This window comes from Bemisia tabaci, chromosome 3 (assembly GCF_918797505.1).
Source record: "Bemisia tabaci chromosome 3, PGI_BMITA_v3".
Taxonomy (NCBI): domain Eukaryota; kingdom Metazoa; phylum Arthropoda; class Insecta; order Hemiptera; family Aleyrodidae; genus Bemisia; species Bemisia tabaci.
The window spans coordinates 60647408-60663380 of NC_092795.1; the positions used below are offsets into that span (position 1 = coordinate 60647408).

At 36.4% G+C, this 15973-nt stretch overlaps 1 protein-coding gene across 2 annotated transcripts in view; it reads right to left on the minus strand.

The window, feature by feature from the left end:
* Positions 1–365: 365 nt before the first annotated feature.
* Positions 366–15973, minus strand: part of hiw (MYC binding protein highwire) — a 315026-nt gene continuing 299418 nt past the window's right edge. For both annotated transcript variants that reach the window (XM_072298975.1, XM_072298974.1), the window contains exons 61-76: positions 14942–15044; positions 14156–14380; positions 13541–13655; positions 13071–13261; positions 12334–12468; positions 10905–11156; positions 8939–9084; positions 7962–8178; positions 6814–7041; positions 5751–5879; positions 4775–5020; positions 3757–3942; positions 2087–2194; positions 1647–1826; positions 1085–1355; positions 366–748 (exon numbers count right to left, since the gene is read on the minus strand). In XM_072298975.1, the coding sequence (XP_072155076.1) occupies positions 633–748; positions 1085–1355; positions 1647–1826; positions 2087–2194; positions 3757–3942; positions 4775–5020; positions 5751–5879; positions 6814–7041; positions 7962–8178; positions 8939–9084; positions 10905–11156; positions 12334–12468; positions 13071–13261; positions 13541–13655; positions 14156–14380; positions 14942–15044 (2848 nt within the window). In that variant the 3' untranslated portion in view covers positions 366–632. The remainder of the gene's footprint in view (positions 749–1084; positions 1356–1646; positions 1827–2086; positions 2195–3756; positions 3943–4774; positions 5021–5750; positions 5880–6813; positions 7042–7961; positions 8179–8938; positions 9085–10904; positions 11157–12333; positions 12469–13070; positions 13262–13540; positions 13656–14155; positions 14381–14941; positions 15045–15973) is intronic.

Consider the following 15973-nt stretch of genomic DNA (forward strand, 5'->3'; position numbering starts at 1 on the left):
TTTCCACTTAATACTAGATTGACTTTTTCTCTCTTTAATTTTGCCCCAATGAAAAGAATGAGCCACAAATTCAAAACTTACTCTGTGAGTTTTGTGTCTGAATAATTGACACCTAACTCCTTTACCGATTAGGAAAGATTTATGAAAATGAAAAATTAATTAATTATTGATTAATTCCTTTAGCTTTTTCAAGTCGGGTCCTCAACTCAAAAGATTTGTTTACTTTCTTACTTCAAGTTTTTCTTTTTTACACCCACACCTACTTACTAGCAATCAGAAAGAATGCATTTCTGTGCCATTATAATATTTTTGGTTTTCCTAACATTGTGATGAAAGGAAAGAGGTAAGTAATTTTCGCACTCATCTGATTTTAGAAAAATATTTTATGATACAAAGTAACAAATCAGCTCGAATTATTTCATCTACTTGAATAATGTGCTGAATAAGCCTTTACTTGAGCTGCAACAAACGTATTAGAGTTACCTTTTAATGAAGAAACAATTCTCTCATCTTGTCTATTTACAATGTAACCATACAATTTATACAGGAAAATAAAAATTTAAAGCGATCATTTTTATACAAAACAATTATCTTTTCAAAAATATAAAATGAATAACAAATTTATTGTAATCTTAGAATGTGTGAGCATTGCGACAGACGCCACATCCAAGAGCAAATTCAACTCCAGTTGGCGGATGCCTGATATGTAAAGGGCAGTCTTCTCCATCTAATTGCCTTGCTTTAGGACCTGAAAGTATAAAATGAGATTAATATTACGTCTGCTTAGATAATGAAGCAACAAACTCTATCTTGCCTCTAAACCAAAAACATTTAAAGCATTTTATGGTGATCAAAGTTTTTACGATACTTAATTATGGCTCACATTTTCCTTTAACAACAGTTTGTTCTTTACATAAAGTGAAACACTTTAAAACAGTAAAATAACACAGTGAAACATCACAATGTATTCTGGCAGCATTATAAAACTCGTCTTTTATAAGAAAATTTTAATTCATCACCAACCCAAATAATTGATGCAATAGATGGTAAATGCTTTCTAATTCAATGAGGTCAAGTCACCCACCTGCTGGACATGTTGGTAGTTCGGATGGAGGGATATTGGTGACTCGCTGAAAATCATCATGGCACGCATTGCAAAAGTGGGTTGTGCCAAAACAGAAGAACACAGCAACAGAGCAGCAGTAGCGGCACTTATACTCAAGAAAGTCCGTCCCATGTTTTGGGCACATCTGGGCTCGGGAAACATCACTGCAGCCGCCGCAAACTAATTCAGAGGGATCAAAGTCACCTCTTCCAAGTTCCGCATCACAACGGGCCTCTCCACCATAATATGCCTAAAATCAAGCAGTTGGAAATTAGCTATAGGGGAAAATTATAAGGATAGTGCCAGCAGTCTCACTGCATCCAAAAGTAGAAAACACAATCAACTTCCTCGAAGTAAGTACTTTCAATCTTTTTAATGTAGCCTCTCTCCCGTTTTCAATTACAGATGATTGACTGATTGACATATTTTCATTAACTTCCTCTTAGTGGTTGAGATATTTACTTACAGAAGACTTATGAAAAAGTCACTAAACCCATCTACAGGGAAGAGACTGGACATAAAACTAAGAATGAATACACACCTTATTGCACTTGAAACAGACGTAGTATGCGTATCGCTCAATGGCATATGATGCAGGATCTGGACGTCCTCTATCGAGTCCTTCATACTCAAGTCGCATTAGTGCTTTGCGGCCCACATCCTCCAGAAGATTTCGTATTGGAATAAGCAAATCATTTAATACTGGATGTTCAATTGGAGCCTGTAAGAATGACGATTTCAATTAATGTAAATTCAAAAATAATTATCACGCATTTATAACTCCCTTAGGGTCGCTTATTTTTTACCTCTCCTCAATAGTCAAAACTTTGCAGTGAAAACACAGTTCTCCTTACTGGTCTCAAGAAATTGAGAATTATTCATGTTTGAAAGAAAGGAAAATGATTTGATATTAGAATCTGATGGATTTCTAATGGCTTAAATAAGTTTTTACACGTTTTAGGCATTAATTTACAGACTTACTTTGCAAATAGGGCACTGCTGAAATGAAAATGTTATGCGTGGCCCAGCCCATTTTTTCAATAGTTGGCTCCTGCAGCAGTGCAAATGGAATATGTGACCGCACCTCAGCTGAAAAGTAAAAAAAAAGTTGAGGATGAAAATTAAAATCAAGGCAATAAATTCACTTGAAAACTTGCATGGATTAAGTCAAGTCCTCTTGAGTGATAGACAGCATGAACTACGGTAAGTATCACTTAAAAAAGGAACTTTCGAGCATGCTCGAATATCCGCGGTTATCCGCGATAGTGAGGACGGGTCGACTCGTGGAGCGTTTTGGACCAGAAATTCGGACTTCTCGACTCATTCTACAGGGGACTCGCTTCATTTCAGCCCGATCGGAGAACTTTCGATTTTGACCCCTGAATTTTAGTCCATGTAACCCCTGTCGATTTTTCTCGATTTTGGACGGGAAAAAAAATTTCTAGATTAGTGTCGAATCCTACGTAGTTTGAGGCGTAGAATCGATTGCGCACGGTCCCGAGACGCGGCGAGGCTTCCTGAACCGAGAAACGGTCAAAAACGAGCGTTTTTGATCCTTTCGAGCATGCTCGAATATCCGCGGTTATCCGCGATAGTGAGGACGGGTCGACTCGTGGAGCGTTTTGGACCAGAAATTCGGACTTCTCGACTCATTCTACAGGGGACTCGCTTCATTTCAGCCCGATCGGAGAACTTTCGATTTTGACCCCTGAATTTTAGTCCATGTAACCCCTGTCGATTTTTCTCGATTTTGGACGGGAAAAAAAATTTCTAGATTAGTGTCGAATCCTACGTAGTTTGAGGCGTAGAATCGATTGCGCACGGTCCCGAGACGCGGCGAGGCTTCCTGAACCGAGAAACGGTCAAAAACGAGCGTTTTTGATCCTTTCGAGCATGCTCGAATATCCGCGGTTATCCGCGATAGTGAGGACGGGTCGACTCGTGGAGCGTTTTGGACCAGAAAATTAGACTCAACAGGTCCTCACCAAGGGGAAATGAAGCAATTCACTCCAGTAAATGTCCTTTGTCCTAGCTCTTAGGAGACCCTTCTCTTTTTTTGCAATGGGAAGGGCAGTGAATAAATTAAGCCACTAATATTTGTCTTGAGGAGACAGCTAGTCTATTTTTTAACTGATACAAATTAATACTTGTTCATAAATATCTCAAAGAGAAATTAAAATCTATGGAGCTGACGACAATAATAGAATGTCTGGATGCGATACCTGACTTGATCGAATCAAATTTACGTAATATCAAATGTCAAATACATACATTTGCACGGAACTTTCACTGCATTAAAAATCCCATATTTTTAATGGGACAAATATTGATGGTTGAGGAATAATACTGCCCATCTTCAAGCTGACGATTTACAGGCAGAGGAAAAAACTTCATAATTCTCGTTATTTTTAAGTCAGGTGTTCAATATTTCTGTACATTACACTGTTAATACAGCTCTCTAATGCGGAATATAAAAAAACTAATATCATCAGCTTGCATATTTAATAGTATAGAATGAGGCAATGTCGCTAACTCATTTTCGCCAAAATTGTCAGTTAGATGGTATCATTCCATGGCCATCGATAAACATTCAGAGAGACGCTGACGCTAAAACTCTGAGTCAAAATGGTAGGTAAAAGTGTCTCTCTTACTTGGATAGAGGGAGCGCAGGACAAAGCTTCTGTAAAACAGATCATACACATGTCATCTGCGTCCTGTTTCAAGGAATTGTCTTGCCCACATCCATGCAAACAGGGCAGACAATCGATCTCACCCACAATGCCAGCACACATATGACCACACGGATGCACCTTACTGCAGGCGTTCTTTGCATGTTCCTGAAACGAAAATATCAGATAAGTTAATCAAACTCTGGATTTAGAATCCATCTTTAATAAAAAAACTAAATCAATATTAGTTGCAATGTAAAAATACATTTCTTTCATATTGAACTTACACTTTTTTAAGGTCCAGCATATAATTGATGATAATAATGCTATACAATATCTCTTTTAAGCCTCTGGAAGCTCAGCCTTAGGAGTGATTTAAGGGAAAAAATGTGTATGTCAATTGTAACAAATAAACATACTAAAATACAAATGATGAGAACACAAAGGATGAGCCTCCAAAGGCTTGAAATCGTGTAGAATTTTCATCATCAATCATCCGGGACCATAAAAGGTTTAAATCTAATCTGTATCATGAAACCCGGAAATGTGCCTAACACCCCCCAACATTTTATTCGAATGACATTTTTATTAGTAATTAGTAAATGACATGTTTTAAAGTTTAATTTGATTAATGAAAGTTAATTCAATTCGATTGATAAGACTGGAGGTTGCCAAAAACAGTGCCCATTATAATCATCTTAGGAAGTTTAATTTAAACGCAAATCAACGATCCAACAGACCTAATGACTACTTAAGTAAAAAAACATAGTATATAGTTTCACAATACCGACTGACATCAACACAGCAAGTACAGTTCTAATTAATGTTGGAACAGGTTGTGATGATTGCTACGATTAACACAACAAAAGCTGGTTTAAATTCAAACCAGAGCTCATCTAGGATACCTAATGACCAACTATATAAGAATAATGATTAGGCTTAACAATTTATCTTAGAATTCTGAATGTAAAAAAATCCCATCACTTCGATTCCCACCGACCTGACAATCTTGGTCTGCACATATGTTGCCGATTGCTAACAGTCCGGAGTTGCCAGTGGTTCCGCAAAACCGACAGACCCCAAGCGTCAAACCAGGAAGCTTGCTCTGAAGTCGTGTTCTCTCTCTGAATTCGACCATTGCCTTCAGCGTACAAGAATCTGCTAAGGCTAAAATCCAGAACAGCTTGATACGACCACACCCTTCGTGAAGATCCACTTTTATTGCCTCTTCTTCTTCTTTGCATACCTGCCAAACAAAGCAACTGTGAGTAATTATCAACGTTTAAAACATTATGATAAAGAAAATGATTCAGAAAGCTCAGCTCAATTTCAAATGAACAAAGATGGACATCCATCTTTACTTTAATGAACTAATTATCAATGAATTCTCTGGCTTTTCCCTACTTTTCCAGGTGACCATATGCTCCCTGCCTTTCTAGACCGCTAGAAACCCTGAAAACTTCTTGTCTCTAAACGATAAAAATAAACATCAGAAATAATAAAAAAAAAAGAAAACAGTCTTTCACACAATGGAGAATTTGCAAGGGTCTGAAATTTGATGAATTTCCTGTTTAAGTGGAATCCTCTGAGTGAACTGAACACGAAGATACCCTCGATTCATAAATTGAGCAATTATTAGAGGAGATATGACAAAATAACCGATTCTGCTAAAATACATGCGTTTAAATGGGAAATGCCGCCAGATGATGTCACAAGGCGGCACATTTTCTCACTTTTAAATCCATTTTTCTCCAATTTCCCATGTCAGAAAAAAATTATGAAAAATACTGCGAACTCAGCTCATTAGGCACTTTCAGATGAAGCAATAAAAAAATTGCGTGCAAATTCTCCATTGTAATTATGACAAAATGCAAGAACAATACTGCTCAAAATCATCCAATTAAAAGAGGTTCCTCTGTTAACTGAGAAAGCCATTGATGTGATGGCTAAACAAGGGTAAAGCAAGGCTATATTACCTGGCGCTGGTGCATGCGAGTTCTGCGATGCAAGTGCAAAAATCTATCACAATCAGCGCAAAGATTGCCACAGGCATTGCACTGAATAATTGCACTTGTCTCTCCATCATCATGATTTGTACAGGTAGGCTGGAAAAGAAAGAACAAATTCTGAATTAACTTTACGAGTTAAACTTGAGCAATTTCTAAAAAACTCCACTTCATCTAAAACAACTGTACAAAAAAAAATTTACTTTGCAAAGATGATTGCGATTGTGTAATACCCATTGAACTTCAAAAACGCATAGTCATGTTTCAGTCATTATTTAAGTAAATTACCTATTCCAATTCCATCTTTGAATTTTCTGTTGCTAGGGTTCAATTCATATATAAAAGAGTCCACTATGCCCACAGAATGATTATCAGTTGAATTTCAAGGAGAAATTTTGGTGGCAAATTTTCTTTCAAATTTATTTTCTGCAAGGGCTTCACCTAAACTTGGGTTATGCTGTTACCTACTTTCATATTTGTCTTTAGGGTTTACAATGCCAGCTTTCATTCTGACAATTCCGTGAGTTCCTGAATTCCTGAATGTGAATATCGAGATTTACTTTGACAATAAGTCTACAGACTCAATCCTACCATCGAAATTTTCACATCTCAGCTGTTCTTTGACAACTGGCATGGCGATTGTTTAATCCAAAAAGTAGTTTTTGGTGACTTTGTGACATGCATATCATGCATATCAAAAAAAGCACACAGCGAGCGCATCTTTAGAAAATTGCCTGAATAATCAGGTTTTAAAGAAAAAGGCAGTTGCAAAATCACCATTAAATTAGATATCTAAATTTATTTTAGAGCAAAGAAAACTTGCCTTGAATATTACTATATCCGTTTTTGTTCCGCAATTCGACAATCGAAACAAAATTCAGCATAGTTGTTTACGATACGATGTTGATCCTTAGGCCAAACTCCCAATTCGAAATTTGAAAAACATCAAATTTTGCAGTATCCTCACCTTTACATTATGCAGACTGGCTGCTAACAAACATAAGGTACTGCAAGATCTTGTGGATTTACTTACTCTGGGTGGAGGTGGTTTTCCATCAGGAGTTGTGTCCCATTGAGCAGATGAAAGAGAATCAACATGGTCAGGGTGAAGAACGCACAATGCGGCCAAGGCTAACCACAAAGTTGGGCTACGCAGACAGTTAACAGACTCTCTGTCACTTTCAGTCAGACGTGTGAGATTCAAAATGCATTCAGCAATTGCAGCTTTTGTAACTTTGACCCAGATCTCACTTAAACGCCCCTGGAAAAAAAAGTCAATATTTTAGGCAGATATTCAGCACAGGGGCCGAGCGCTTTTATTTCTCTTTTTTTTTAAATACAGATCTGTGTAATGTTGTCAGGAGAAAAATGGCATCAATCTTGGATTTTTATTTCCATTCGTAGACAGCAGATTAAAACTGAACAGTGAAAACCCACTAAGTTGAACTGTCATGGGATCGAGAGAAATTTTGACTTGAGCAGCTTTCCGTCTAATATGCCTCACCGCTTAGCACAAATAAGCTCCAAAATTTGAGCTAAGAAATTTTATGGAAATTAGAGATGATTTTTTGAGTAACTTTTCCAAATTATTCAAAAATCAATTAGAAATTTTGAATTTTTTCAGTGAATTTTCAAATTTTTTCTGTTTCCTTTCAACAAACCATTGATGGTCATCAGAAGTCAAAAATTTTGAAGCTTTCATTTCTGTACTTGATTTAAAAATACCTACAGATACGGCATTATGAACTTCTTTTGAGACGGTGGTTCCATTTAAAATCACTCCTTTCTCTTGATTTTTCTCATGTAAGATCGAATTTTCGTCAGGTTTTTCTTCCACGACAAGAGTCACAATTTGTCTCAATCGTAGTTTTTTTTCTTTGCCCCTCGCAGCTATGTCTAGGGATCAAGGAAATGTTCGAATAAAAGCGGGATTTTGTCTTAACAGTAGTTCAACTTAGCCAAATTTCATTGCATTCCTTCCATTGAAGTTTCAAAATTCCTGCATGAAGGGCACTTTTTAGATGATAAAATTTTTCAGATTTTTGGGAAGAGAAAAAAAAGGTTTTTTTAAGTTGATAATTGAGACAAGCAGTATGAGGTTACATAATGCAACATCAGATAAAAATTACCTCAGCTGAAATATAAAACTCGACAGTCAATACTTGTTAAAAATATACATACCAAACACATATCTTTGATGAGATTGATGATGTCCTCTGCTAGCTTGCGCAGGATAGACCCACGAAGCCACCATCTACACCCGACTTCATCTCGAGGGTGAATTGATGTTGCTAATGATACGGAAGAGATACCTTTGCTATCCTTACTTCCTTTCACTTTGATTTGGACTGTTAGGGCTTTTGCAATACAGCTGAAAAGAACGTCCAGGAGACCCGCTCTGAAAAGTGCATGAAAGCTGATGACTTTTAGGGAAAAAATAGACACATAGAATGAGATCCGAGAAAGTCTCTTCTTTTTCCTTAGAGCTTCGATTCTGGTTGTTTTTTTTAGTGAATGGATTACAAAATGGATTTGAAACAGAGAGGAATGGGTTTGAAGTGTTATCCCGTTGTTGGCTCAAAGTAAAAAACAAACTTCAGTCTATATTTTGCATAATAATATTTTTTTCCAACAATAGGTCCTTCTCAAGTAGCATTTTTCAACGGAAAAATCGCGATATATTGCGATTTTATCAGCGATAAAGTTGCTAGGATCATCAACATCTGAGCGATTATCCTCGATCTTGTTGCAATAAAATCGCGGTTTTATCGCCTGGCAATTTATCACCATATTATCGAAACAAAAATTGCAATATATGGCGATTTAATTTAGATTTTATCAACGAAAATTGATCGCGATTTTATCTAACAAAAAATTGCGATGCAAAGCGATTTATTGCAATAAATCGCAATATTTTATTCGATAATATCAAGTTAAATTGCCACCGATATAACCCTGATAATCAACCGATAAAATCGCTATTTTTCTCGATCACTGCTATTTGGGTTAGAAGGAGAAAAATATTCTCCTCAAAACAAGCTCTAAGCCATCCTGAACTCAGTTTTTTTAAAAGAGTTAGGGTTCCCTTTCACTAAACACTGGAAACAAAAAAAGGTACACTCTTTCGCATGGACAGCTGAAAATTTTAGCTCATTTACCGGTGAGGATTGAACTCCATCTCTTGACTACGATAAGTAGCCAACGCAACACTAATGTCAGTCGGCGGAAGACTTTCAACACGAAGAATATCAGCTAGAGTGCTTGGTGATACCTCAGGAAGCATTCGCCGCAAAAGCAGTATCACCTGTGGAATAAAATAAGTTTTAAATCATAGAGCAAACGATTAAAACTGCAATGAAAAATTGCAGAGAATGGTGCATAGTCAATGCCATAAATTAACTGCTTCGTCATAATTTTCGAAACGTAACAAAGGAAGAATGAAACTAAACAGATGAGGATCTTGATATTCTCTTCATCATGTACTATCATGCCTGAACTACATAGGCTGTCCCAAAAGTACCCGGACAGGTTCTGTAACTTCAAAACTACGATAGATACGGACATGACTTTGGTCTTATTTTAAAGGTCAACTCAACACCTATTGATTAAGACCAAGATCAGCTCAATCATACAAAAATTGACCGAGTTATGATAATTTAAAATCAGTGAGAAAAGTTTACCCCTACGGTTTTTAAGGTAGATTCTTCATCGACGATATTGATATCTAAAAGGATGATCTGGTATTGAGTTTTCACCCAAAAACTTCCATGTAATGCTAGAACAACCTGAAAGCATTGCCTCAGGGTGGTCGGCTGTTGTCAGTTGTCGTCGTCTGCCTTTGGGCCAAGAGTCCAAAGCGCAAAAATCCCCGACCAACCGGGCGCACCCCGAACGGGTGGAATACCGCACTTGAAAGCTTCGTGAATGCTCCAACAAAACAACGTGCCGCCTCACAACTCGAACTTTACGCGTGAATTTATGAGTAAAAATGAAGTTGAAACAATCCTTCATCCTCCTTGTAGCCCTGACTTGGCTCTTTGTGATTTTTGGATGTTTCCTGCCCTTAAGAAGGAGTTTTGCAGACAAAGATTCGAATCAAGGACCGAAATCCAGAATGCAGTTCAGAACTTTTTCAACTCCATCCCAGGGAAAGAATTCAGGAAAACAATGTTAGAGAAGTGGCAAGAGGGCATGAGTAAGGGCACCCCGTTTAATGGACGGTATTTTGAAAAGCAAAAGGAAATTATGGAAGATTCGGAGGAAAGCGGAAACGAAGATTAACTTTTTGAATCCTGGTAAGCGAAAAATCTTCCTGAAGAACCGTAGGGCTAAACTTTACTCACTGATTTTAAAATATCATAACTCGGTCAATTTTTGTTCGATTGAGCTGATCTTGGTCTTAATCAATAGGTATTAAGTTGATCTTTAAAATAAGACCAAAGTCATGTCTGTATCTATCGTAGTTTTGAAGTTACAGAACCAGTGGACTTTTGGGACAGCCTTCGTATTTTCCTATATTGTGTGATTAAAATCCAAAGAAAAAGGGTTTAGAAAACAGAAAGCTTTCCAATTCGTGCATGCACACAAGGTTATTCTTAAGACTTCTAAAATTACCGTTTCCTTTCCAAATTCAAAAAGGTTTAGAAAGGGATGTTCATTATAGGGAGAAGATTCACTGAGATAAAGTATTGAACAATGCAATATTCCACATTGCTATAAATAGCACATCAATGGCTGACGTCGAAAATGCGTATCTGCATTACAATGTTTCAAAGTCTCCAACCACGTTTTCTTTTTTTAAGAGAGAACCAATTAGAATATCTCCTTGACATTTTCTGTAAATATATTTGAATGAAAGAAGAAAATTCACGGAAAATTTCAAGAGGAACTGATAGTTTTGAGCGAAAATTTTACAACACCACAATCAGAAATATGGACTTTTCGAGTAAAGCCTTCAATATGGAACAAAATTAACAGAAGTTGAAATTCAATTTCATTCATCAAGTCAAGAGGCTCTTTAGCTTAACAAATGTTTGAATATTTAGCTATGTGGTAAAGTAAAAATGAGAATTATGTAGTAACGAGAGTAAAAAAATATAATTGTCTTGTTTCATTATTTCCTACCTGTCTCTGGATTCTAGCAGAGCCTGTGTGGAGGAGACCGGTTAGATCCAGAAGGAAGGCATGTTGATGGGCTAGATATGAGCGACCTACACTGCTCCCGCTAAGAGCAAGCACCATGGAGAGCATTTCAAAGCAGTATGAATCGGAGAGCTCTGTAGTGCTCGTTCCGGATCCAGAGCAAAGCCGGTGCTCCCAGTCTTCCCGGATGCCCACACTCTCCCTACGAATTGCTTGGACTATATGCATGCACACCTACGCGAAAACAAAATTCATTAAAATTATATCATTCTAGATATTTTTAACTCAACAGTTGACGGCCGATTTAAATGTGACGAATTAAAAAATTAAACACTAAAAAGTGGCCCGAAACTGTATTTAACAAGGTGGAGAAATGGTGCTGGGTCCACACCATTTCGCGGGGAAACAAAGCCAAGAAATACCAAAAATTAAAATTAGAGTCAAAAATAAATTTTTAGAACTCTAATGCGCACCAGTATGAAACTGAGGGGGGGAGAGTGTTCAGCTCAGGCAGTTTGCAATGGAATATTAAGTTGGAGTCACGCAGAGAGATCTTTACCGGTTTGGACCTTATTAGACCTCATCAGAAGATCACACTCAGCAGTGAACCCAACTTAACATGCCGCAAAATCCAAGACGGCATTAAAACGCCGTCATGGATATGACCCGAGGCATGACACAAAAGTGTCCCAACTTAATATTCCATTGCAAACTGCCTGAGCTGAACACTCTCCCCCCCTCAGTTTCATACTGGTGTGCATTAGAGTTCTAAAAATTTATTTCTGACTCTACTTTTAATTTTTGGTATTTCTTGGCTTTGTTTCCCCGCAAAATGGTGTGGACCCAGCACCATTTCTCCACCTTGTTAAATGTGACGGTTTGATTACCTGAGAAAAATTTCTTGAAAATTAAAAGTTGCAGGAAACTAATGGAATAGCATTTGCTCTGCTGCTGTTGAAAAAGTAAGTAAAATTTAACCAAAATTTTAGTACAAGAGAACTGAGTGCCATTAGCTATTACAGAATTTGATCGGACGCTTCATTTTTTCTTTTTATTATGATTACTATTATTTATTTATTTTTTGTTTTACAAGAGGTCGGTTGGATAGATTCCTTTGAAAATTACAGTGAAATTCTATTTTTCTTCTCACAGAAATATTTCTTTAAGAAGTTCAAAAGAACTCACACAACCATCCTCCTGACAAAAAATAAATTGACTGACAAAGTTGACTGTGGCTGATGCAGTATCGTAATTTTCCATTAAGCAGTGTCGATTTAAAGAATCGCTTTCTTTCATCTTCTGGATTAATAATTTGAGAGTGCATTACAAGTAACACATTCTTTTAACTTGAATCCATGTACTGAAAAAAACACAAATAAGTGTTTCAGTCTGTGTGAATAAGTGTTAATACCTGTTTTTGCAGATGAGTTAATTTACTTCGGCTGAACAGAATTCCAACCATATGCTCTTTGAGATCATTTGTTTCTTCGCTTCCTTCATCACAACTGTTGATTTCTTTCTTCCCTTCAAGAAGCTTTCCGAACACCTGCCATCAAAATATTGAAATCCGTTTTAAAAAAGAGAGAAAAAAAAGGATGAGCATTGTGCCTACATTTACAGAAACAACCCAACTGAATTTTCATTTTCAATAAAATAACATTTACTGTCCTAAAACTGCAGAATTTTTATCGGAGTAACTCAAAGGGGCCTGTCACAAAATATATAACACTATAAATACAGGATTTTTCACTCCCCCCTCCTTCCTAGTAACACAGGTCTACGCCCCCTACAAAAATTGTATGACTTTATTTGATCTTTCTCCTAAAACTGGCATTTTTCTGTGAATTTTGGGTGGAACGACTAAGCAACTATTACTAGTCTTAAATTTACAAACACGGGTTGATTTCAGCAAAGCGCAGCCCTTGATCTCCCCTTCCTCTTGTAACACACCCTCCTCCTAAAGCTTACATATTTCATGGACGACCCCATAAGAGAGTGAAACATCAACGAATGGTACAGAAAATCCAGCACTTTCATCAATGATGGAAATTCTCACTTTTTTTTTAAACCAAAATTTTCTTCCTCCTCCTAGAAATGGACATGAAGCAAAGAGGGTTCTATTTTATGAGAAAAAAATGTTTTACATACCTGAGCCGTAATAAGTCGGAAGACACGCAGTGTTTCTGCCTCAGTATTTCGTTGCTGTATTGTCATTGCTGAATGCTGTTGTGGTAACCGTAGTGACTCGCCCTCTATTTCACCAAGAATACGAACTTGTCTCACTCGTAGTGAGCTATCTGGCCCTTTCAGCTCTAACTTGACCACACTGTGGTTGTTGTCTATTAAACAAAAATAAAAAATTTAAAAATAAGACAGAACACCTAATAAAGTTAGTTGAGCTTAAATCAATCAACCTTCATTATTTATAGGTCCATGTTCATCGAAAAAATTCAATCAACATATCTGCAGTGACTGATTGCCTGATCAATACAGAATTGAAGAAATTAAAACAAATTCTGAAAGAGATTTCAAAAGCAATAGATTGTGTACGCCATTTTTGAGGGACACTTGCGTAAATTCTGAATTAGCTGCTTGAAAAAATTGAGCAGGAAACTTACTTAAGATTGGACAGTTGATCCACCCTGAAGCTCTTACTTCAACATCGATCGAACGGAGTCTGAAAAGTTCATCACCATTTGCTCCAGCTAGGAAGACTATACTAGATACTTTATTCTGAAAATTAATAGATAGTAAAAAAAATTAAAATACTGCATGGATGGAAATTTTTGAAATCAAACAAAATGGATAAGTCCCCAAAAAATGTTAAGAAAATTCATATATTTTTTGTGTATCTTCGAAAAATGTTGATACTTTCTTCTGGGCAATATGGATACTATATAAAATAACATTTAATTATAATGCTAATAATTTTTAAGAAACGTGGTGTACCTTCTAAAAGGGCAAATCTAATCTTAAAAGAATTGATACAGAGGAATTTCCATAAATTAGATTGTTAGATCTACGCAAGTTTCGAGGAACTATCTAGTCTTAATCCTTAGATTATTACTTGAGGTACTATCAATCAGATCATCAGCAATGAAACTCAAAATTCTTTAAATCATCAATGATATATAGAGGTTGGGTTATAAATACAAGAAGACTTTATGCAGACAATAAGCAGACTGGTGAAACTGAAATATTACAAGGAATAAGAATTAAAAAGTAAAACTTACAGCAATGTCTCTACAATTATCTATGTGTACGTAGATCATACGAGGAGATAGATTTGCTGGTGAAACAAACATCAAGGACTTTGTTTTACTTCGATCTTCATCTCCAGATTCCCAGAACGTCTCTGTTGAATTGTCTGTCAGACTGCCTATCATTGCTTGGCGACTTGAAGCTTTAATATCAACAAATGATGTGAGGTCACCCAGAATTTCCACATACGTTCCCGTCTAAAAAGGATATATCAAGAAATTTTGGTCAGTATGAAACGCTTGATAATATTTAGGAAAATTAGTCCTAGAAGCCAGTTTTGGAAGTATAAGGGTTAAAAGAACATACAAGGAGTTTTAATAAGTCTTATTCTCTTGATTTTGATGTCTCTTCTGATATGTTATTCAATAAAAATATGGAGGATGAATAATAATCCAAGTCTCATGCATGATAAAAATAAATTGAACGCCAACATCTGACTTCTGAATTTGAATAAAAAAGGTTGTTCCTTTCGATGAGCTAAGTAAAGCCTAGTTCCTTCACCTCCTTTTATGAGTTTATCTTCTAGTTAAAATTTAACAAACACTACAGGCACCGATTAAAATTTAACTGGCGGTTAACTCTTAGTCCCACTTCCCACCAGAGCTAAAGATGTCATCCAAACCATAAAAACTCGAAATTCCCCAAAAAACAGCGTTAAAATTTTTGTTTCGGCGAGAGGCTAAATGTAGTCATACATACAATACAACCAAGCTTCACTACAGACTGAATAATTATCAGTGTAAAATATAAACTCATACCTGAGAGTAAGTGGAGACATGACTTTCGTGAAAGCTGTGAGACGGATCTTCTATTTCTTCACTACGAGCCAGAATTTTGCTAATGTTGCTGAACACTTTGCTCCTGAATTAATAAAAAAAAGAAAAGTTAAATAAAATCTAATACATTGAACAGTACATTTTAGGCACAAAGCATGAGAATATCAAAAAAGACAGAATTTCATTTTAGTTTTTCAGAGGTTTTCAGTACCGACTCTGTAAGCTTGCAGGTTTAATTAATAAGTTTGCCTGTAGAAGGGCGTATTGTAAAATTGGTTTTTGTTTTGAAACTCAATGATACGGCTTCTGCACATTTTTAGAAATGAACAATTATGTTTTTATGTTGATCCGATACTCCCAAGCGGAAAGGCCAAAATGTACAGAGCCAGTTTCTCAAACTTCAAATGAGTTTTGCTCGAAACAAATATTTTTCAAAACGCCCATCTACGGGCATAATCTTCAATTATTGTGCACGAGGGCAAAATCTTTCTTTATATGTTGAGTATTTACAAGATGTTTCATAGGAAATGTTTGCTGACTTTCTTGTTGTTCAAGAAAACAAAAATAACTTTTAGAACTTGGCAACATTCTCTACCATTACACTAAAGATATTTCACATTTTTTACTAGCTCAAAAATGGGTCATGTAGATTTCCCAAAAAATTATGTAATGACCACAGTTCTGAGCAATCAAATAATAACATCACCATGAGATTTAAGCAAGCATCTAGATACATACATGAGAGCTGCTTTAACAGCTCTATGGCACTCTGCAACACTTAACTGTTACTAATCCTTCTGAGAGCTGGCATTCCCTCATCTCACTTTGCATGAAGTTTGTTTTAAAGAATTTATTCTCAAATTTTGAAATCGATAATAGAACATTAATGGAATCTAATATTCACTTCTATTATGGGAAGCGTAGACAGATAGATTTGAAACCTGGAAGACAAAGCCAAAAACACGAGAACTCTTAGAGGTTTCTGATGACCAGTTGTATACTCAAGTTTGTGGA